General features: G+C 39.0%; 1 protein-coding gene across 2 annotated transcripts in view; it reads right to left on the bottom strand.

Annotated features, from left to right (window-relative positions):
• Window positions 1-24,263, bottom strand: part of EIPR1 (EARP complex and GARP complex interacting protein 1) — a 155,536-nt gene that overhangs the window by 65,756 nt on the left and 65,517 nt on the right. For both annotated transcript variants that reach the window (XM_067544832.1, XM_067544833.1), the window contains exon 4: window positions 11,606-11,762. In XM_067544832.1, the coding sequence (XP_067400933.1) occupies window positions 11,606-11,762 (157 nt within the window). The remainder of the gene's footprint in view (window positions 1-11,605; window positions 11,763-24,263) is intronic.

Genomic DNA, 24,263 nt, shown 5'->3' with positions numbered 1-24,263 from the left:
CTGTGAAATAAAGGACGGAGATCCATCCAGATACTGAATGTTCACCAGAGGAACTGCACAAGCCTGCAAACACCACAATGCAGCTGAGAATCTGATATATATGGACTTTAAAGTCATTTGTATGTATCTGATTGCTTTGAACATTTAATATTTCTCTTTTCATTTGTTTCTTTCCTTTATAATAAATCTTTAGTTTAGTTACTAAAGGATTGGCTGGAAGCGTGGTATTTTGGGTAAGATCCTAACTTAATCTAGTTTGCTAATTGAGGGCCAGAGACTGAAATGCAATAAAGGGGGCTGTGTAACTTCTTGTTTTTAGCTTCTTGATAACCAGTATGGAGGGGTGGGGATGGGGGGAATCAGAAGCACTGTTTGTGAATGTTTACAGTGTTAGCCAACCGTTTGGAAGAATCTGCTCTTTTTTTGCAGCCTGCCCTGACCTTTGCATTTTCATGTGGGCTACCCTAGACATGGGCTGGTCACACCCGTTAAGGTTATGAAATAGCGTTCTTTTGTAAACCAAAATATAATGTTAAGTGAAGACGTTTTATAGAGGATCAGAATACAAGGTCAGTGATGTTACTAGAAAGGGGCAGGAAACTGTATTGCAATCAAAGGCGAGTCTATTTCACTTGTTATATGGTAAGTTTTCCAAAAAATGTCTTTTATATTATTCTTCTGCATTTTTCTGCACTCAGAGAAAGGTCATGAAGAATATAATTTCAAGAAATCAAAGAGGTGTGAAACAATTATTTAAGTGCTGAAAGTTCTTTGAATCTGTCTACAATGAATCAGCTTCATAAAAGTTATGTATCTTGATAGATCTGAAGTTTTGTGCACTGTGTGTAGAAAATGGGGAGTCTAGGATATGCGTAATAGACATTGGCATACAACGCTATATTCTTTGGCAATTTCTGTAAAAGGGAAATAGTTCAAACTATACCTGTGATCCTGAAACTGGATGTGATCAGCTGCACCCCCTGCACTCACAGAGACAGCCCCCCCCCCCACACACACACACACACACACACACACACACACACACACACACACACACACTCGGGTATGTTTGCACAGCCTGTGGAATTGAGCCTCCCATCCCAGGTGGACAAAGTCAGGCTAGTGGGGCTCACACTAGCACACTAAAATTAGCTTTGTAGATAACAATTTGAAGTTGTGGCTCAGGCTCTGAAGCCCACCCCACTGAATTCCATCCCAAGCCACAACATCAAACTCTTATCTACACAGTTATTTTTAGCCCATTAGTGCAAGCTCTTCTAGCCCAAGTCTGTCAACCTGGGCTGGGAGGCTCACTCCTGCAGGCTGTGTAGACATACTCTATGAGGCTTCACAGTGGTCTACCTCATGGATCTATTTTTAGTATACGAGCCAATAATATGTTAAAATAAGTGACAATTTTCATTTGTTCTGAATGTAAAATTACTCATAAGTAGACTGTTCTAATTACACAATATCTTTAAGTGTTCCACATAGCAAAATGCTATCAGCAGAATTCTGATTTTCAAAAAACTTTGCTTAATATTAACTTTTTTACTAAAACATTTTAGATCTTCAATTATGTTTGTTTCTTTAAGCATGCAACTATAATACTGCATTAATGAAATGAAATCTTAAAGACAAGTCAGGAAATATACATGATTACCATTTGGATTAATGTTACTACCAAAACCTTAACGATACTTCTTCCACAATACTACTGATTATATTTAGCTATAAATAGAATAGCATAACTAGTGCTTTAAAATATTGCCTGCATGCAATGTGAATTATTAGAATTATGAAAAACCTATTTTTTGCATTTCCTGATGAAGTTTTTCTTATTTCATTTTTGTCTGTGGATGTGTAAAAAAATAAATCAAAAGAAAATAAGCTTACTGTTCCGACAGGTTAGTGATCCCCCAGAGTCAATAATGAGTCAGTTAGGGAATAAATGAATTTTATTATGAAAAACAGGAGTAGTATAGATTTTTAACTAGTTATACCCATCTAAACAAACAATTAACTATATGGTATAGATTAATATAATAGGATATAAAAACAATTAACCACAAAACATAAATTGATATAAGAAAGTATTAAACAGACAACTAACTATAAAAACCTAAACTAATTTTAAACAGAGAGTGGCTCCCTGGCGGGGAATCAAACCCCAGTCTCCCACGTGGAGGCACAGACACTTACCACTATACTACACAGACAGTTAATCAATTGCAGGCCACAGAAGGGTGTTACACAGACGGTTAACTGCAAGACACAAACGGGCAGTTAACTGCAAGGCACAGACTCATACAAAGGAATGTTAAACAGACAGCTTAGCTGTAGAATACAGACTGATAGTTAACTCCTCACCATGCAGACTAGGAGAACACACAGCATGACTTGAACTCGGCTGGCAAAAAGACGATTCGCGCTTGGGGGGGGGAAGGGGGACACAGGATTGGGAGAGTCAGGACCAGTTGATCAGGCTGGTTGGTATCGATGAGGCTCTCAGCGGGGGCTTGGGAAAGACCCCTTTTTATGGGCTAAATGGGACATGAAGGGTTAACTGATTGGTCAGATACAGCAAGGGATGGATTATGGGCTTCGTGCCATCACCGGATTGGCTGGGGGACACTTGCAATAAGTTCAGTTTCCTGGTTGCTGGTAAGTTTCGTTTCCCATGGTCAGTTTCATTTCCCATATATGAGGTGGGAGCCGAAGGCACAGCCGATTACATAGGCATACCCTAATAAGGTCAGGTCGTGGGTTGACTGTTAGCAATGAATTGGGGGGGGCGGCGGCGCGAGGGGTGGTCATGTGCAGGAATTCTGCTGCAACACTTACATGGTGGGGTCAATAAATACAGGAAAGCACTTACGTGCATCTCTATTTAGTATTGTATTTAAGCCTGTGCTCAGTTGTCAGCATGTGATTGTGTCCTACTGACTTCAATGGGATTTAAGCACATGCTTAAAATGATCAAATGCTGCCCTGAATGGATTTACCTTCCTGAACTGGGGCCATAATACACTCCATATAGTAATATTATGAAGCCGTTACACTTTAACAGAGTAGAGGAGATTTGTATGGTAAAATAATAGAAATGTGCGTTTAGTGCATTCAAACTACCTAGTACTGTGAGCCTGTGACCTTACCAGCTGAGGAGGGCTAAGCCTAGACAATCGTTGGATAGGAGACCTCAAAGGAAATTCTAATTCATAGGGAAGGTGTACTAGTAAAGCAATAAAAAGCAATGCTCTGTCACTTGCAATGCAGACTGAACAAACATCATAGAATATTGTGCTGTGGGATGGTGTTAGTTTCTTAAGATGAGACCAAACTGATATCCAGATGAACTTTGGTCTTTTAACTTCTCACTAAAGTACTTGAAATAATAGGAACAAACACCTTAGCATTCTGGCCAAATTCTACTCTGGCCAATTATATTGTGCTGCCCTAAATTTCCCCTACTTTTTAAATTGGATGCGCTATACACTTACCCCATATCCTCAACTTTCATAGACGATCAAAAAGATGGCCCTTAATGCAGCATTTTGTTCTTTAACTTCGCAGAGAAGTAGGAGGAGACTGCTTGATTTTAGGTCTTTTAAAAGAATTATCAGGTTTTCAGAACATCAAAGTGAAAGTTTTCCTGATTGCTTCTTAAACCGCATTTTAGAGTACAAATAAAGGAAGAGGAGCAGGAAGGGGCTATATGCTACAGAGCAATATAAAAGAAAACACAATGCCAAGAACAGAAAGGAAACCAGACAGAGGGGGAAATGAAGGAGAAGAGATTTTGTCTAGAAAGTGAAGTATCAAGTCAAAAGAAAGAGGTCTAGTTACTGAATCAACAACACATGAAGTACCTGAATGCTCTTCGGCTGGCTCCTACCCATAAGTTAAGGATAACACTTCTTAAAAGAACTAGAAAGATCACAACTTGCAATAATTTGGAGTACAGTAACAATAGATTTCAAATCAGTACATCATATGACCTTCTTGCTATAGAACATCTATTTCCTGTGGAGCTCATAAATGCCTCTTTCATTATTAAACTCCATATTGCAAAGTTATGTGTGGATTAATAAGAAGCCTTCTCTGTGAATAAAATACTGGTTTAATTTTCAGTCATTAAGAGTGACCTCCTTGATTGACAAATGGCTTTTCCTGCACCAGGCACCTGCATTTGTGCTGTCCCCAGTTCTAGTTATTAGCATAATTTGTTGCAATTGACTTAAATCCCATTTTCCCATGAGCTTCAATGGTTGGTGTATTCTGGGAAGGCATCAAATGCTTGTCTCTTTCAATCAAATTTCCCTGTATGAATTAAAGTTTTGGTGGCTCCAATCCCTCCTAATTAGAAGGATATGGGGAAGCCACAGAGAGAAACAGAAGGTATTCATGCTGAAAAGAACTAACCCTACCACTGTTTACTCATGCATGGGGTTAATCCTGCCATCATCAATTTGGCAGACACATGGCTGCCCCAAAGAAGCTGATATTGGGGAAAAAAATAAATATTGTGGATTCCTAATTTCCATCAAGTGTCACTAGTGGTTTGCTGACTTGCCCCCCAACTTCAAGTGCAAGCAGGAGGAGGAAACAACCAAGCATCTCTGACAAGGGCAGAAAAATTAGTATGATTTCCCACCCCCCGCCATTTAAAAGGGATTTCCCATATCATATGCATAGTATGTAATATGAAGATAGGCCTTTTAAAGAAAGAATTATTTTTAATTATAACACAGTGAATACAGATTTGGTTAGGGAAGAGAGCATTTATTTTCTATTTAATGACTCAGTGTCTTTATAAGAGCAAAATTAGATAATTATTTTCCTAAAAAAGCTTCTTTCAATCCATAAAGAAACTTTTATTTGCCCCTTCTACTTGACAAGAGGCTTTCAGTACTGGTATAGTGGTTAAGTTTAAAGTACTACCTATATTCTTACAGTTTACTTCACATTTTTCTGATTGCTAACCAAATCAATACTTAGGAGAAAATTACAATAGATTACACAGAGTAATAAATATCCCGTCTTCCTAATATGCTATCTTCTCAAGCAGCAGCTCTCTGCATATACTTAAGAGTGATCTCTGTTCATTTTGTTGACAAAATAAAATTTTACTGCACTGTATACCGGTTAGCACTGCAGAGTCAACACTATTCTATTCTGGCATATTAATGCTTGGGAATTGTTATCCACGTTATAATTCTGGAATATTTATTACTTATGATACATAAGCCAGATAGAACCCACTTTGCTAACAGATCATAGGAAAAGTCTGCAGCCCTTATAAATGGAAAAGATTTGAAATCAAGAGAAAGCATTAGTTCAACAACGTCTATGCTAAGTAACTACAGCCCAGTATTTTTTTTGTGCCTTCCCGGTCATCTCCTCCAACACACACTAACACACAACTCAGTTTTCTAAAATACTTACTCTTTAAACAGAAACAAAGTTGTTGGATCCAAAACTCCTTGCCTATTTCAAGAAAATGTACTTAAGCCTTTCCATAAGATACGTTTAATTATAACAGTTAAAGCAGCAGCATGAAAAAAGAAAATGCTAACATTAAAATACAACACAATACCAATGCCATGGTAACTAAAGGCACAGCAACACTAGAGAGTTTACAGCGGCGCAGCTGCACCGCTATAAGATCTCCAGTGTAGCTGCTCTAAACCTATGGAAGATTTCTCCCATTAGCTTAACTACGACATAGCTACTGCTGCACGCAGGGGCTGGAGGCCAGAGAAACTCTTCTACCAGCACTGCGTTATCCACAATGGTGGATATGTCTGTTTAATTTATGTCACTCAGGGGTTAGTTTATTCACACCTCTGAGCAACATAAGTTGTGCTGACATAAGCTGTAATGTAGACATAACCTAAGTCTTGCTTCCGAGTCTCTTTTTACTATTGGTTATGCAAAAAAGTGCTTGCTGATAAATTACCTTAACAGGTGATTTATAAGCCCTTTAACAAAGTAGTATGGATTTAGCCATATGATATCCTTTAGTACAAGTAACAGCACCTCACTACTCATATTTTCCAGATCATAAAAAGTACTCATTTAGAGATGCTTTTTCTCTCTTCCCTGCCCCATCTTTCATAAATTCAGAACACACAAATTTTAAAAGCTTTTAGAGCTAAATATTCAAGAGATCCAAAAACAGCTGGCAATTTTTTAAATTGCTGCTTCCCTCTAGTTACTCTCATATCTCCTAATATTTATAGTCCAACATTTGAGATAATTGCCTGGGAACTAATCAAAGAAGCAACTCCTCACCGTATCCATCTCCAATCAAAGATAGTTTTGCTATCATTCTGACCACATACAGTCCTTTTCAAATTTTTTCAGTAGCTGAATACTGCCTCCTGGATCAAATGCAAACTTTTCAGTACTCACCTTTAAGGTCTTGCACAGCTTAGCTTCCACTTACTTCTCTTCTCTCATCTCTTTTCACTTCTCTCTTGCTGCTTCATTTTACCTAACTGGCATACTTAACTGGCTTTCCTTTACTTCCATCATTCTCATCTTATCATGCATTTTTCTAGATGGAATCACTCCTACATCTGGAATTCCCCTTCTGATCCAGTTGTCCTCCCTCCTCCTTGAGGTCTATAAGTCCTAGTCTCACCTCAATGCCATCTAAACAGAAAAAAGTTTTAGGAAATCCTCACCATGTATGTATTACGAACAAATTTAAGCATACAATCGTATTGTTGCTTGCCTCTCCTTTCCCCTTAGCATCTCCTGCCCCCACTGCATGTAGACCAATTTCTCTTGACATGCAATATCTTAACTCCAATTGTAAATTCCTCAGGATTTATCGTCTATTTCTCAAAAATGCCACACACAGTATCACTGTATAAATAAACAACAGTTAAATACAGGGTCTCTTATGGCAAACCCTTAATCTTGCAAGTTATCCCATTGAAATCAATGAAACAACTTACAGGCTCAAAAGAGAAGTTGAGAAAACTCTTTAAAAGTGAACTCAGCTTTCAAAGCCATGAGTTGGCAAGGACAATTTTATCAGAAGTTTTCTGAAATGAAGATTTCTCACAGATTCTGAGAAAACTCCTTTTTTTCTTTAGAGTAGAAGCCCTCCTCCTGCTACTAACTCGTGGTATGTATGACAATAACTGTATCCTAATTTGCATAAGCACAACAGACTAAGTTGTCAGACTCTTCCTTATGTGGTTGACACATAAGAAGTACATCTAGAAAAGGGGAAACTTATTATAAAACTGTAGGCGTTAGAGATGGAAAAGACCTACATTATTTATGCACCAAGATAGCAAAGTACTTAACAGGACTACACAAGTTTAAATATAAATATGTGCTTAAATGTTTATTGGAAGTGGGGCTCATATCCATCTCTGTGCTCATTCATGCTATGTCCCGAGTAAGAATTTTGTTAACTCCAAGATACATTAAAGCGTAGCAGAACTACAGATTCGTTTAAACTGAAGATGAATAGCATTGGTGGTACTGATAATACGCATGGCAAGCAGAACTTCCAAATGTCTTTGTCCATACATGTCATGGTTATGGTTTTCTCAAGATATGACTAGAAAAATATTCCAAACATCTTAGAGCAGAGGACACATGAAGCTCAGAAACAGGTAGGGAAAACTTGGAATTTTTGTCATCGCACATTAGGAATTCATTTTTGGTCTTGGCTCAGAAGAATGTGTGTGTATTATATGATCCGTGTGTGTATACGTTTGTTTTAACAAGAAATTACAAGGACACTGGCGCATAGATTTTCAAAAGTTAAATGAGGTACAGAAGATAAGGAAATGCATAATTAGCTTTTTGAACAATGTCATTAAAGGACAGAATAGCAAGTGAAACAAAACTAATACTTAGTATCCTGGCAGTGAAAATAATTGCCCTTCTCTCCCCCATAAGTATTTCCCATCTTCATTCGAACTATTCATTTCAAAACTTGACTTTAAAAAAATCCTTTTAAAATCTGCTATCACCTCATGTGTGCAATTTCAAGAGCTGTCAAGATTCAGTTAAAGACTTCCTCCCCGCCCCCCAACTAACCTGGATGGATTGCCATCCCACTCAGAGTGGGTGTGATAACATTGTCTCCGATAGCTAGACTACAGAACATATAAACCCTTTAGTTAAAATAGTAGGCTATTGTGTTTTTGGAACAAAACATTGACCATGTAGTCCAGGCAGCCACAGCCAGCAATATAAATGATTAACATGATGTTTATACAGCCATTAAATCAGCCTCTTTAATGTAAATAACCCATTTGACTATAAAGTTTTTTGTGCATTTTCATGATGATTTTTAAATACTTTTTTTCTCCAAATGAATAAAGAATGTTCCTGTAGCTAAAGGTAAATTCTAATCCCAGTTCTTCCATGCATATTTTGGGTGATTTTAGGCAAATCACTTAGTTTCACAAAATACCTAAAATACAAATACCGAATTCAAAAACAAAACAGATTTTTAAACATCTATATAGGCACTTGTCAACCCATTGCTCTGCTTCGCAGTTAACCTATATGCAGGTGAAATTAAAAAACCCACAACTTTACTGAACACTACTGTCTGGTGTTTCAGAATAAAATCTTGAAATAATATTTTGCATCATGCAAAGTCCCCTGTGCACCAGCTGTTTGTGTATACTTGTGCAGGTACTGAAGGCCAAAGTGTTTCAGTGGGGATCTCAGTACAGGATGCTACTCTATCTGGAACCAGTTCTGGTTGGTCTCTGGTCAAACTAGAGAGACGTTCAACTAATAAAGATAATTTAACATTGTAAAACAATCAGAGATTCCTTTGAGTGGTCTCTTACAAGGAAGGAGGTCTTTGAAACTACTAAGTATTTACTGTACTGTATTTAATCCTTACTAAAATAATTAGAAGTGATTCTGAACTGAAGCCACCTAAGCAAATTACCAAAGCCACACCCAAACCCCACTGCACCCTCCCTCCGGCAGCCAGGGTAATGGGAGATCAGTGACGAGGCAGCCTCCTCGCTGAACTCCACTGTCTGGCTGCAATTTGGGGGAAGGGGGGAAAGCCAGGACCCACCATGCTTGAGGAAGGGCAGGACTCTAAAAATCAGTGCCTTTCGGTTTGGCCTGCACTCAGTAGGCCACCCACCGTGACTTAGCTGCTAGGCCATGTGCTTCAGAATGTACTGACAGTGGGATCTGTCTGGAGTTCTCTGCTCTGGGTTCCCTCTGGATCCCTCATTAATAATCTCTGACCTCACTCCGGACCCTGTCTTTTTCATTTGTGGTCCCATGTAAACACCTGATGCTTGGGTCCAGTGGTTCCTCATCCTTAACTGAGGGTGAGAGTCTTTTGATTTGGGCAGACCTACACCTGTTCGCCCTCAGTGCTTCAAATAGTACCTACACCAACTCTGAAAAAGTCTGGATCCAAACTTTGCAGCTATACCACAGAGGAACTTCCTTTAAAAAAAATTAAATTAAATTAAATTAAATTAAAAAAAAAAAAAAAAAAAAAAAAAAAAAAAACAGGGCAGACACACAGATTAAGGACCATACTATGGAGACCATGCACACACTAGTGAGCACCTAATTACTCAAATAGTCCCACTGGGTTTCCAGTGAAGGGATTCCACAACACGGCCTTAAGAAAAAATCTTTAAGAATCTAGAAGAAAAATAAACTAAACAAATTATAAACTGAACTTATTTTTTTTTAACAATCATTTTTATTGAATTGCAAAATTAATAGATATATAAAAATAATTAGTCAAGCAATTTGTATAGGGCCTCACAAAATAACTTGAAGTTTAAATTTTATTTGCCTTAGATATCAGGTCTGTTGCATAGCTTGAAAACTAGACAAAGGATTGCAAACAAAAGGATCACAAAACACTACACAAGCAGCAGGAGGAGAGATTCAGAGAGTTAGTGGGGTTTGGGATGAGGCTAGGGGTGAGACTAACCCACTCCGGAACAAGATCCTCTAACTGAAAGGAGGAAGCCGGCAGTAGGTGATCTGCTGATGGCCATTCTCCATTTTACCTTTCACCTCTATGCAGTACAGGAGCTTTTTAAACCCTGTTTTACAAAAAGAAATCATGAAATGTGCCACTCCATGACAATGTGACAGTCAGCTGTGCCAGCCCAGATAAGGCTATGTCATGAAATGAAGATAGTGTCCAGTGCAAATATAGGTGTTAGGCTGGTTTAAATATCTTTATAAACTATTTGTAAGAGTTGAATATGCTAATTAAATTTGTAGCCAATAATACATTGGGTAATTTTGGAAACATCAGTGATGACAGAGAAATAAGACAAAAGGACCTAGAGAGGTCAGCAATGTAGGCAAAAGGCATAAGGAAGAATCTGCCATGAGGTCAATGCCAAAAATCAGTGGTGACCTACTAAGTATATTCAAGTATTTTGGTCAAGTATTTGTGCCCACAGTTAAAAATCAACTGAACTAGCTGCTTCTCCACATCCATTTTTACCTTCCAATTAACAGGGAGAAATCCCTCCACATCGAGAAGTCTAAAAAGAAGGGGAGAATTTGACAAAAAAGGGTTGAATCAAAGAGCTATTTCCTTTGATGTAATTTCAATAGACTCCCACAAGATAGTCATAGAGCAACACCTGACACTGCAAAAAAGTGTATTATGTTGCACTGTCCAGACTCAGTGTATGTAAATATGATCCAACATCTCTCAGTTCCCATGTCTCGTCCTCCTTCTCTTCATTCCACCGTTTTCCAGGTGATATCTTCAAAGTTCCTTATGGTGGCAGTACAAGTGGCCTGTAAATTCTGAGATCATGTCACTTTGTTCAATGCTCCATGCTCTGTCTGATACACACACCACACACAACACACACACAATATTAAACAGCATAGAGAGTTCTCCTGCGATTAGTACTCTGCTTGCTGGTGTAAGAGTGGAAAATGGCCCAGAGGTCACAGTAGATGCCAAATCATGCGGTTATGAAGTATGGGTTGAGTGTCAACATTCCATTGTCCTGCACAGAAACATGCTGCATAGATACCCATACAGCAAGGTACTCGTGAATATACAGTGAGCAAATTTCACTCTCTCAATCAAATAACAAAAAGGAGATGGAAAAGGACCACTATGATATCACACTGCCATCTCCCTTCGCTCATTAAAAAATTGTAGTTGACACAAAAGAATAAACATGATCTATGTAACATAAGCAAATCTTAACCCAATGAACAATAAATTACTTACATTTATACCAATGACCACAATGCAGCCAGAAAAACAAAGATAAATATGCGATATCAAAATAACGTTCTGTACAAAGACTGAAATGTTAAGTACAGTACCTGTTTGTGTGCACATAGATCTTATATGAAAGGGAGGAAAGGCACTACAGAACAGTATACAGGCTGCTATAGCATGTGTGTTTTGCAGGACTATAATAAACGCTTTTAATCTATGAAATACCTGGGACCAAAACATTAATTTGTATCATTTTTTAAGAAATAATAGTTTTAAAGTTTGTAATCCAGCTTCTACAATATAAATCTGCACAAAACTAACAGCACAGGGCTTTAGGCTTTTTCTGGGAATATAAAATATGCAGAATCCTACCAGGCCATATTGCCATGGGCTGTGTTGTCAAGGTGACAGAGTAGCTCCAGGGTTTGAGTGTTGCTTGATGAATCATCAGGGGATTCATGACTGCCTGATTCCAATTCCTTCGGCATCCTCCAAACAGCAGCACATGTCATGACTTTACTGTCTGAAGCTAAGCAAGAGAGGATAATGTCAACAGATCATTGTACAGGAGATATACCATATACATGCATCAACGTTTACACAAATCTTTAAGTAATGCACATCTGCTGTTTAAAATATTTTATATTAAGCTGAATTGAAAGTACATACAACACAGATAAAAGCGCAGACCTCAAGTCAGCAATCAGTTCACTGCACAACTCATAATTAGCATACATTTAACCCACTTTTCCATGTTTTAAAGCCAAAATTCAATTCTGATGAAAGCAGATTTTCCAAGCTCCATTCCCCATATGTTCATTTCAATTAATGTTAGAAATGAAAATGACCCTTTCAAGTGTATAGTTTGCACCTTAACAGTAATAATTTAGCCAAATTTTTAAAATTCCTTTTGTTGATTTGCTGGGTTATCCCCAATTTTATCTATGCCATTAAGTCACATCCTTTGCTCTGAAAGCCTTTTTAGCAAAAAAGAGTTCTCTTCTAAATATTATATATATATTATATGCATTCAAATTCCTCCCTTTAATTTCAGAATGTAAACACAGTTTCTGAAAAAGACAAATACAGGATTTTTTTTAAAAAAGCAACATCTGTTTAAATCCCTTTATGTTTAAATTTGCCTTTTTTTAAAAATGCTGATGTTGCAAAATATTGGTGTATCTATGAGAACAGTCTAACAGCACTAGAAGGAAAACAATGTTGCAGGTCCCCAACTTCATCACCCTGCACCATGTGTAGCAATTTGCACTAGTGTAAAGTGGGTATCATCATTACTAGATCAGAATGGCAATGATCTGCGAACACTTTGCATCGGCACAAACTGCTACGCAAGAAGCTAAGCAACAGAGAATCTGGTCCAAGGTCCACAAGGCAATCGCAGGTCAGTGCAAGATACTGCTGCACATACAAAAATCTTAGCTGTCTCCTTGTTATTGCCATCAAAGGTAATAGAGAGAGGGGTTTTGAAACCTATTAAAATAGTCTATGTGAAAATCCAATGGGTAAGTAATGGTTAATTTTTTTTAAAGGTCTCCTTTTGAACAGTCTCTTTGTATTAGGAACTGTGAGAAGAGGGACTTCCTTTTCTGAGTATATATGATTGGTTTTAGTCTGGAGTGACTGATTAAAGAGCTATGAACTGAGGTGATTCTGCTGACTTTGAGAATTGAGAGAAAGGAAACAGGAGCAACTTTAGTAGAAAAGAAGCCCACTTCGACTAAGACTTCGGCAACATGGATGCAGAAACCAAACAAGTCCATATTACAAAGCAGTTTGAAGCACATATATGAATAAGGATCTGAACTTCTTCCCCGGGGACAGAGAGAGGTAAGCATTTAATCCAAAATAATTAATAATAATCTCAGTTATCAATGAGATAAAGGAAAAGTAATAGAGATAAAATCTGGATGAAATTAAGGAAGAGCAATGGAAGAAGATGACAATCACTTCAAAGGAGGAGGGCTGAAGGGGAGGTTTAATGTATTGTGCAGAGTTCAGAATACGTGACTTGTTATCTGGCAGGCATACACACTAGGGATGTGACAAGAACACAGTCTGGAAGTTCACAGTCATGAATTTGGTAAAAGCAGCAATCTGGAATCAAAACGATATGGACAATCCCCCGTCGTCTGTTCCTATGCAAATAGACCTGAACTAATTGTAGTGTAAGCTGAGCGATTGATCAATATTTAAAACTCAGCCAATACCACATCAAGCTCTCCATTTCATTTCAATGTAGGCACTGAATGAAAAAGAAAAAGCAACACTATTTTCCTTAGCAAGCGGTAAAGCAGTGCACCTAACATACTAAGCACCTTCCACTATACAAATAATAACCACCACCCAGTTAAGCTAAATTTACAGTAAGTTCTGTGAAGACAACATTTCATGAGAGGATGGTATGTGTGTGTGTACTCAATATCAGCTATGAGAAAGCATATTGTAAAAAAAGCATCTGAAGGCTCTTCCACTACCACCAATAGAGTCACAGAGAACCATGAAAGGAGTACGCAGCTCAGAAGAGGTCATGGCACCTAGACTCTCCAGAGTGTTAACTATGGTTAAGATCCTTATGCCTGTGGGGAGAAAATGGCAAGTGATTTTCAACTAGATTCTTTTGGGAGGAACTTGGGAGATTGATTAGTTTGGTAGAAGCTTCACTCTCACAGTGGTGGTGGTGGTAGTTTTGTTTTTTCTGGGAAACGACACAAATAAGTTTGTTTAAAGGTAATGATAATGCTAAACACACCCCTCCTTCCCCCATCACAGTGATGAGGCAGACCCAAGCACACCACCACATTTTGCTTTAACAAACTTAAAACATCTTTAATAGCACTTCATTTCTTCGTCTGAGTCTACTGGATCATCCACTGCACTCTGAAAATTTCCTGTTCCATGAAACCCAAAGTAGAGATATTGGCTGTAGAACAGAAAAGTCCAGCAGAGATTGTTATCCAAATTTGTACCCTCTGAAGTTAACCCATACAATAAGCTTAGGAGATACCAGTATTTCTGTCCTGGTTCCTGTTGTCAAAGCTATTTCATGTATATCAGAGTTTAAAGCCAGAAGGGACTACCATATCATCTAATCTGACTTCCTGTGTATCACAGGCCATTCAATTTCAACCAGCAGCCCCTGTGTGGACCACAGTGACCTCAATTAAACTAAAGCATTTCAGTCCTCAGGTGACTAACTTGTTGTCTCTCACAAGCGGAGAACAGGAGAGACCAAGTTGCCATCAATGCCTGAGGCCCCTGTAATAATAGGGAACTGATTAGGTGGGATATACCCAGAAGATCCTAGCACGCAATCCCTGCTGCAATGGAAGGCAAAACCCGCCCCAAGGTCTTTGCCAATTTAAGCTAGGGGAAAATTCCTTCCCACCCCCCAAATCTGGTCATTAGTTGAACCCTGAGCATGTAAGCACCGGCCAAGCATCTAAGAAAAAGGATTCTCCTTGCCACCTCAATGCACCCCATCTGGTGTTCTATTTCCAGCTGCAACCAACCCCTGATGCATTAGAAGATAGCAAAAAACCCAATCAAAACAAAAACAAAAAACCCAGAATACACCTGGCCAATTGTTCACCAAAGGGAAAAGTTCCTCCTAGATTCCTGCAGAAGACCAGCTTATGCACTGAAGCATTATATTTGATTATATGATTATATTCGAGACTCAGCAATGAAAGTATTTTGGCTCCACAAAAGGTATCTGGGATCTTAATTTCAAACTTTGAGCATTTCTGCAATATTGAGTCTAAGGAAGGTTAGTGTAACTTGTCAGTTGGAGCCTCAATTAAGCTATTCTCGATTTTGGATTTCACCAAGACAATGCAAAATCCAGCACATCACACAGAGGCTTGAAAGAGTAAAGGAAAATAATTACTATTAGCAAAGAAAGCAGCTGAAAGACTGGAGAGGGAATCTGAAGCAGGGCAAAGTTATCAAAAGCACCAGAGTAACTTAGGTGCTTTCGAAAATTTTACCTGCGGCCACCAGTAAAGAAAACACATAAATTTCAAGTGTGCACAGTAACTGGGCAAAGATTCTATCTTACTTTCAAACTACAGTAACGATAAATGCAATCAAGACTAAGCTGGAAATGTACCTCACTATTCAATGCACAGGAGACTCTCTTGAGTGGTGAAAGCATAAAGATGTATCAGACTTCCACATCTTGCAGACCTGGCTATGCCATTCCTTGGAGCCCAGCATAGTGTTCCCTCTGAGAAGCTGTTTATCTGCTCTGATGATATGATGTATATCAGATGCCATTTGCTTTCCCAAAATGCAAGAGAGGCTTATCTTTCTGAAATGTAATTTGACCATGACAGATTTCCTGTATTAATGGCTGTTGTTTTGTACTACTAACTTAAAGCAGTAATTTTTAACTATTCAATTTTCATCTTAAAAAACTGTTGTAAGCTTCCTACATTAGCGCATATCTTTATAATACAATGTTAGAATGAAGACTATCAAACACTTATAAGGAGTCCCTCTAACTGAGAAGTCAATTGTCCCTTTTCATTATGAGTACATCTACACAGCCTGTTGCAGCGACCCTCACAGCCCAGGTCGACAGACTTGGGCTAGTGGGGCTTGTGCTAGCACTCTAAAAATAGTAGTGGAGCTATGAAGTTGTGACTTGGACAGGAACTCAGGCTCTCAAGCCCTAAGCCTAGCAAGCCCAAATTTGTGGATTTGGGCTGGGAGGCTCATTGCTGCAGGCTGTATAGACATACCTGATAGGGGAAGTAATTTAATTATTTAGCGCTCTCTGTTCCAAATTTATGGAAATTGAAATGAGAAATCTTTATCCATTATTTATCAAGATTAAAAATAACCTATTGCGATTACTCCCTCTTCCCCCTCTATAAATGGAAAAAGCATCAACCTCACTGAAATGACAGTATTTCCTAAAATTCAGTATTTATTAAAAATGTTCTCCCCGATTCTAACTAGATGGAAGAATCTGAATTTAAAGGTTGATGACTCCTCACTTCATAAGGCAAATACTTTTGTATGCACCTAACAGATGCCAAAAGATCTAAAGCAGAAGAGTGGCTCAGATTTTCATGTGTCAGATGCTATAATATTGCATGCCAATTTCACTTCATTTGGGACTGGCTAGGGGATGGAATCCACTATGCATTAAAGAGGGGCAGTCTTCCTGGAACTATACAACTAATTTGCATAGTAGATGCTCAAAATCACAAAACATATATCATCTTAAAAGACTTTATTCATAGCTGGATTTGGAAATGCTCATGAAAACCATGGGCCAATGTCCAGCTCTCATACTATGGTCTGTTCTTAACAACTGTATGTTCCTTGCAAGCCTTACCAGTTCTATTTTTAAATTTTGAAGGTATGTTGAAATTAGATGTTTGGCTGAGTTCATTGGTGCTGAAGAACTTAATTTGGAGCATTATTAATCTTTCCTTACATTCACTTTAATATACTTATCTACAGCTCTAACACTTTATTAACTCCCAGAGGTGTGAAACCAAAATAGAATTGTCATAGCCTCCTGAGGAAGTAATTTTAGGTATGCCTACTCTAATCCTGGTCTTAATTTCTCTTTTATATAAAGAATTTAAAAACAGATAGTTTTCTCTCTGGTGAAAGAGCCAGGAAAGCCTGGAATAGAATGTAAAGTGTCAACCCATTATTACAGATGAAGTGAAGTTCTATCATGGGTCACAACTCCTCAATCAAATAATCCGCAGCTATGGATCTACAGGAGACTCAGTATAAAATAGCTCCACCTACACATGAACCAGGCTTCCACAGCTGCCTTCTCAATGGATTTACAAGGCGATCACTAACTGTACACTACTTGTGGAATTGGCCATACATCCATATGTTTCAGGCCCAAGTTACATTGGAGGTCTCTTGTTACTTTAATAACCTTAACTTTTCCATTCTTACTACTATTAAACAGTTTCACTTTTGCCCTTGACATTTTCTTGTTCACTTAGAAAAGATGTGAACCTGTACCTACATGCAAATAGAAATGTGTTTTTCATTATGCAAGATCCCACCCCCTGGCATTCCCTTTGGAGATCCTCTTTGTTACAACCTTAACTCTGCCCAGTTGTGCACATCCATATAGCTTTTTACCACTTTCTCATACATTATTTCTCAGATACAATATCAAACATTTTTCTGTAACTTTATATACACGCAGTACTCACCATCTTACATAAATAGTTAAATAATTATTCTGAATATCTTTAACAAACCATAAAATCTTTTATTTCTAAAACTATGTAATATAATTCTCAATATTTTTGTTTATTTTAGAAAAGTACAAAACAAAAAATGGACATTTAAATGAATACAAGAGTTATTACTGACATTTATACAAAGCTATTGCATTAGGCCTTTAAGGTTCTCTCTTTTAAGCCACTTAATTATCAGCCACAGAGTGTATTAACTTCTTTCAAAGTAGCCACCAAGTCTTCTTTAGGCCACATCTACATTAAAGGATTTTTCCCCCTATTGGTAGTAGTCCACTTTTAGCTCTATGGCTACAGTGGTGTTAGTGGTAAAAACAAACACTAGAAGCAACTTGCTGACATTCTCTTTGACTAGACACCATTGGAACATCTATTCTCATGAACTTTATGATGTACACTCAAGGAACTACTCTCCTGCACACCTTAGGAAGTCTGTCTGTAAACCTTAAAAAGGTTTGAAACTCTTACCTTACAAAATGCTCAGCGAATGAGGCAAAAGCTTCTACTGACATCTGCGTCATTCTCTGCTCATCTTACAAGACCCATGTTTTGTCTCATTCATGGTTCACCTTCAATACATTTTTCACTGCAGATCTATGTTACCTAAGTAGACACATACAGTATGGCCTTGTTTAGCTGCACACTTTCCAAGTAGGGTCAGAAAACTCAGTGCAAAACGTACTTGCATACACAGAGTGCAATTTTCAATGGGTCACAATTCGGTCAAATCAATACCAATTTACACTGGAATGCTCAAAAGCACCTCTCAGTGAGGGCTATTTCCATGCTATTTCAACTTTCCACCACAAGAGCTGCTCAAAAAGAAGTTGCAGGAACATGCTGTAAACACGTGGCATATCCTGCTTTCTCACCCACAAATATGCTCCTTCTTGGATTCTAAAACAATTGAACAGCATTTGCTCTAACTTAAAGTGTTCACCTTTGGGAAGAGGTCAAGGCTGAAAAAAAATTCATTCTAAAAGGTGAGCACTTCAGAAAGTTCTAAGTCAGGGGTGTCAAACATACGGTCCACGGGCCGCATCTGGCCCACGTGCTGCCATTGAAAGTTTCAGTTTATTTTGCGGTGGGCCCTGGCTGCATTGCCATTTTAAGAGATTTATCTGTGGACGGCATTGTCACTTTAAGAGAGTCTTAAAGCAGCAATACCTTCCTCCGCAGAAGCCTGCTGCCGAAAAGCGTGAGACGCCCTGAATTTTTCGGCGGCGGGCATCGCTGTTAGAAATTCCTTAAAGCGGCAATGCAGACAGGGCCCACCGCGAAATCCCGCCGAAAAGAGGAAAGCGGCCCTAATTTTTCTGCGGAGGGCATTGCATGGCCCCTGCAAATTGGAGTTTATGTGAATTTGGCCCATCACCATCATCGAGTTTGACACCCCTCTTCTAAGAAATGATAAGAGTTAAAGGAGAAACATATATGTAGTCTTAACTAGTAGTCTTCTACTGTTCCTGCTTTACAGAATTTGATTACATACAGTAATCAACCCATTTTACCAACCAAACTGCAATGCAGTAGCCACTGTAACATGCCTCTACAATGCTATACAAACATTTAGGAGCTAGAAAGCAAACGAAAAATGTTAATGAAAGGCAGAACTGACTCCAGATACATACATTGGATCAGGACACTGGAAGAGACATTCCCTTTATGAAAAAATGCCCTGGGATCCATTATAGATTCATAGAGTTTAAAGCCAAAAGGAACTGTTGCAGTCACTTAGTCTAACCTCATGTATGACAAAGGCCAAAGAGTTTCACCCAGTAATTCCTGCAGTTGAGAGAATTCTTCCTTAATAAACAAGCAAATATCATCAGGTCCACAAGTTTACAGACTGGACAGTAATGTTTATAAGAAAGCCATTTACAATCATTACACAGACATGGGTTTTTTTGTTTGTTTGGTTTTTTTTTTTTTTTTTTTAATTTATCTATACACTCAATCACACTCACACACATGCAGGAAAATTGCAACAAGTTAATGATACCTAATGGTTCAACTTAAGTACATTTGTATTTGGAAACTTTAAAAAAAAATAAAAACATTTATCCTGCTTGATAAACAGCAGCTTTAAAAAAGGACACAGCATATAATTTCAACGTATATACTGAGGAACTGTTTGATATTTGGATGACTGACATGGTAAATCAGAATAGATCCATTAGAAGCAGTTGTAATCCAGCATGTCAATGTGGATAATAAGCATACTGAATTAGAGTTTGGTTTGTTATTATGTTATTGAGAACAAAAAGATACCCTCACTGGTGTTTGAGCCATAGGTGACTTTCTGAACTAAACAGCTTGAAATTTTTCATTTTTCTCTGACACGATCTTCCTTCCTCCACCCCATCCCATCTCCGCTCCCTCCCCAAATAGCTAGAGGCAGAAAGAAATCCAGCTATGAACTTCATTTTGTGTGTTCTGCACACAGAACAAAATATATTTGAAAATGACTTAGGGGGCACGTCCATAATTCAGATATGCTAGACCCAAGGATGACTCGGGAGACTGAGAGGGAGACTCAGAAGACTGATGGGAGCCTATCTTAAAAAACACCATGACAGTTGGCTCTAATTGACACCCTAATTGACAGTCCTAATAGAGAAGCCTAGGCCTGCATCAACACTGAGACTCAACCCTTAACCTTACACGTGGACCCTCCAGGTCAGGGTTGAAGCACATTGGAAAGTCTGTTTGAAGAAACAGTGAACCTACAGAACATAAGTAAAGGAAAAACATTAAGAAAAGTTGACCAAGCTGTTCCAATATTTCTTTTTTTTTTTTTAATGGCAGTTTCCAGACTGGAGTAAAATTCTAATGGCAAAGTTTATTTAAAAAAAAAAAAAGCCTCTCTTGAAAACAGGATTTTTAGAAAGTGAAAACACTGACAACCCCTTAACCAAATTTACATCAGTAGGTGCTGCCATATGATAAAAGAGAAATCCTAGGAATAAATTAAATGTACACACAAGAGGGTACTACAAAAAAACCCGAGAAAGATCCTGCAAAGACTCAACTGGATTTAGATCACAATTATATAGGGACTTGTCAGCTAGCATTACAACTCACAGCTGTTCCAATCATCTACTTTTTATTCTTCTGGCGCCCCTTGCTGAATAAAATCCACATTGCCACAGAATTGTGTTCTGACATATACATCAACTGCAATCTTGACTTCTGCTATGGTCTTATAGCATTTAAATGCAGACCAGTTCTATCTACTGAGACCTCTTTAAATATATCATTTTATACAATTATAGATTTAAACCTTGAATCATTCTCGACTAAACACATACAATAAGCTGTCCATGATCACTTCTCTTTTTCCATGAGAATACTTTAAAGCCAGCCATTTTTAGCCTTTTGTTTCAAGGCAATTTAAAAAGGAAACATATTTTTCTAGGACTATGTTAGTATATAAGATTTTTATACATTTCTGTAATTAATAACTGTATACACAGTAGATGTATACAAGAGTTGCTTTCTCAGTCTAGTCTTTCCTGTCATTTCATTCCATTCCCCTGTGTTTAACCTTGAAACCCAATTGATGATACTTCCTACATCACTGCCTGCAGATATTCACACTGGAGCTGGAGGAGTTGAAGTCTCACTGCCTGACAGGGTTTGCTCTTTGATCAGCTCAGGTGGTGCAGAGACAGCTGGGCTGCAGTTATTCTGTTGCCCAGGGAACAACAACTGAAGTGTATACTTCCTAAATCTGCACAGGAGGCACTTCTGCACCATTGCCACAGCGGCTCTTGCTGTGCAAAGCTGAAGTGGTATAGCTGCTAGAGCTAGAGCCCAGCTGGTGCCCATTAATGCTCTCTGTATGACAGGAACAAACAGCTAGATTTCAGAAATCTCATTCTTTGAATTGACAAACAGATTTATCACTCTCCCTTATTAATGAACATAAACATCCTTTATCCCCTTGAATAAAATGGAGAAATTCAAAAGAAATTATTTCAATTATGCTTTATTTTAAATAATACTTCTGTAGTCTTTATAGTTTGTTCGTAAGAAAATAAACTATATTGCATCTACAGAGAAATAAGTCTTATTACAATCACAAGGTGTCAAATACTTCGTTATTCTGTCTTACATTAACAACTTTTAAAAGGGGTTTTGCCTATTCGAAACACAAACATGCAGTGTGCCATTTCAAATTTTCATTCCTCTAAATGTACTACTTCATGTATTTAAAACATTCCAGGATAAGTTTAATGAAATGTAACCATTGCAAACACTTCAGATACTTAGATCTTTTCAGATACAAGACAAATGTTTGTTTTTGAAGATACATTTCCACTCTGCTCCTGTGTGTGTAGTACAGAAGCTTATTGTAAATCCTGAAGGAAGCACGTGTGTAAGCAGATTTGACAACAGGCATGGTTAATAGGTAGTTGCCAGATACAGTACAATCCAACGCAGACATATGTCCATACACAGGTCATTCTCCATGAGTAGCAGCTGGCTTATTGCTTCAACATGTGGCAGCAACTATATAAATTGCAGAGTTTTCATTGTTTGCAAACAGATCACAGGTAACCACGGCTCACAATAAATTCAAAATTGCATCATATCAACACAGCCGTTATGTTTTACATCTCTGGATAACCCACTTCCATGTTTGTACTCTGAATATTGACATATGATGAAATAAAAAAGAAAATGGTTACTTACCTTTTGTAACTGTTGTTCTTCGAGATGTATTGCTCATGTCCATTCCATGTAGGTGGGTGTGTGTGCACCACATGCACAGTCAGAAAGTTTTTCCCTTAGCACTAACCATTGGATCGAACCAGGTGCCCCCTGGAGTTGTGCCCCCATGTCGCTGTATATAGGGCCCTACCAACCTGCTGCCTCTTCAGTTCCTTCTTGCTGACTGGCTCCAACAGAAGAGTAGGCGGGTGTGTTTTGGAATGTGTTCTCAAAGAACAACAGTTACGAAAGGTAAGTAACTGTTTTTTTGTCTTCGAGTGCTTGCTCATGTAGATTTCAAGTCAGTGATTTGCAGGCTATCCCCCGGAGGTGGTGTCGGATCTTACAAGATCGGTGAGTGGAGCACTGCTCTGCCAAATGCCACATCATCCCTAGTCTGTTGAGTGATGGCATAGTGCAAGGTGAATGTATGGACTGACGACTCTGTTAATGCTCTGCATAGTTCCTGAGTAGGGACATGAGCCAGGAAGGCTGCAAAGTAGGCCTGCGTCCTTGTGGAATGTACTGTGAGTGCAGGGGCAGGTCTTTTTTCCAGGTCATAACATGCCCTAATGCAGGCCATGATCCATAATGAAATCCTCTGCGAGGACAGCGGGAGGCCTCTCATTCTATCTGCTACTGTGACGAAGAGTTGGTCCGATCTACAAAACAGCTTTGTCCTCCTGATGTAGAATGCTAACACCCTCCTGACATCTAGGGAATGAAGGTATCTTTCCTATTATTGGTATGCAGCTTAGGGAAAAAGACAGTAGGAAGATGTCTTGGCTCATATGAAACCGGGACATCACTTTCGGGAGGAATGCCGGATGCGGGTATAACTGGACCTTGTCCTTATGGAACACTCTGTATGGGGATCCAGAAGTTAGGGCCTGGAGCTCCGAGACTCTCCTGGCTGAGGTTACTGCCACCAGGAACACCATCTTCCATGAGAGGTAGAGAAAGGAGCATGTTGCTCAAAGGGCAGTCCCATCAATCTAGACAGCACTAAGTTGAGGTCCCAGGCCAGTACTGGGAGACAGACCTGTGGGTAAATCCTATCCAGTCCCTTGAGGAAACAGCTCATCATTAGGTTCGAAAAGATCAAACGGCCTTGAGATTCTGGGTGGAATGCAGAGACTGCCACTAGGTGCACTTTTAATGATGAGATTGCTAGGCCTAGCTGCTTTAGGTGCAGCACATAGTTCAGAATGAAGGGTATCGATGCCTGAGTTAGTGGGTACCTTCTGCAAAGACCAGAGTGAGAATCTCTTCCACTTGGCCAAGTATGAAGCCCTTGTGGATGGCTTTCTGTTACCGAGACGGACTTCTCTGATGGGCTCTAAGCATTTTGATTCTAAGGTGCTTATTCATGACTATGATGTAGAGAGAGACTAGGCTGGGATGTTGCAGGATGCTGTGGTCCTGGGTAAACTGGTCCGGCGTCACTGGTAGAGTGATTGGCTTGGTCACCGACATTTCCAGCAGTATTGGGTACCAGTGCTGCTGAGGCCAGGCTGGTGCTACAAGGATAACGGATGTTCTCTCCCTCCTGACCTTGACCAGGACCTTGTGGACAACTGGGAATGGCGGAAACGCATAAAGGAGTCCCTCCCAATTCAGGAGGAATGCATCTGTGATCGAGCCCAGGCTGTGGTTCAGGAACGAGCAAAACTGCTGACACTTCCTCGTGATCCTTGTCATGAACAAGTCTACTTGAGGAACTCCCCATTTTCAGAAACGGTGTTCGCAACATCTGGTCGGAGGGACCATTTGTGACTGTAGAATGACCTGCTGAGCTAATCTGCCAGACCATTCTGGGCCCCTGGCAGGTAAAATGCTTCTAGGTGGATCGCATGGGCTATGAAGAATTCCCAAAGTTTGAGGGCTTCGCAGCACATGGGAGAGAAATGCGCCCTCCCCGTCTATTTATGTAAAACTTTTTCGAGGTGCTGCCTGTCATCACTGATATACATTTGCCCTTTATGTAAAGGCAGAACGTACAACAGACCAGATGGACTGCCCTGAGCTTCCTGACGTTGATGTGGAGGGAG

The sequence above is a fragment of the Emydura macquarii genome, unplaced genomic scaffold (assembly GCF_026122565.2).
Source record: "Emydura macquarii macquarii isolate MOO-44397 ecotype Brisbane River unplaced genomic scaffold, CSIRO-AGI_Emac_v2 contig_1027, whole genome shotgun sequence".
In the NCBI taxonomy this organism is placed as follows: domain Eukaryota; kingdom Metazoa; phylum Chordata; order Testudines; family Chelidae; genus Emydura; species Emydura macquarii.
Note: the sequence above shows the minus strand (reverse complement) of the source record. Positions and strands in the feature narration are given on the sequence as shown.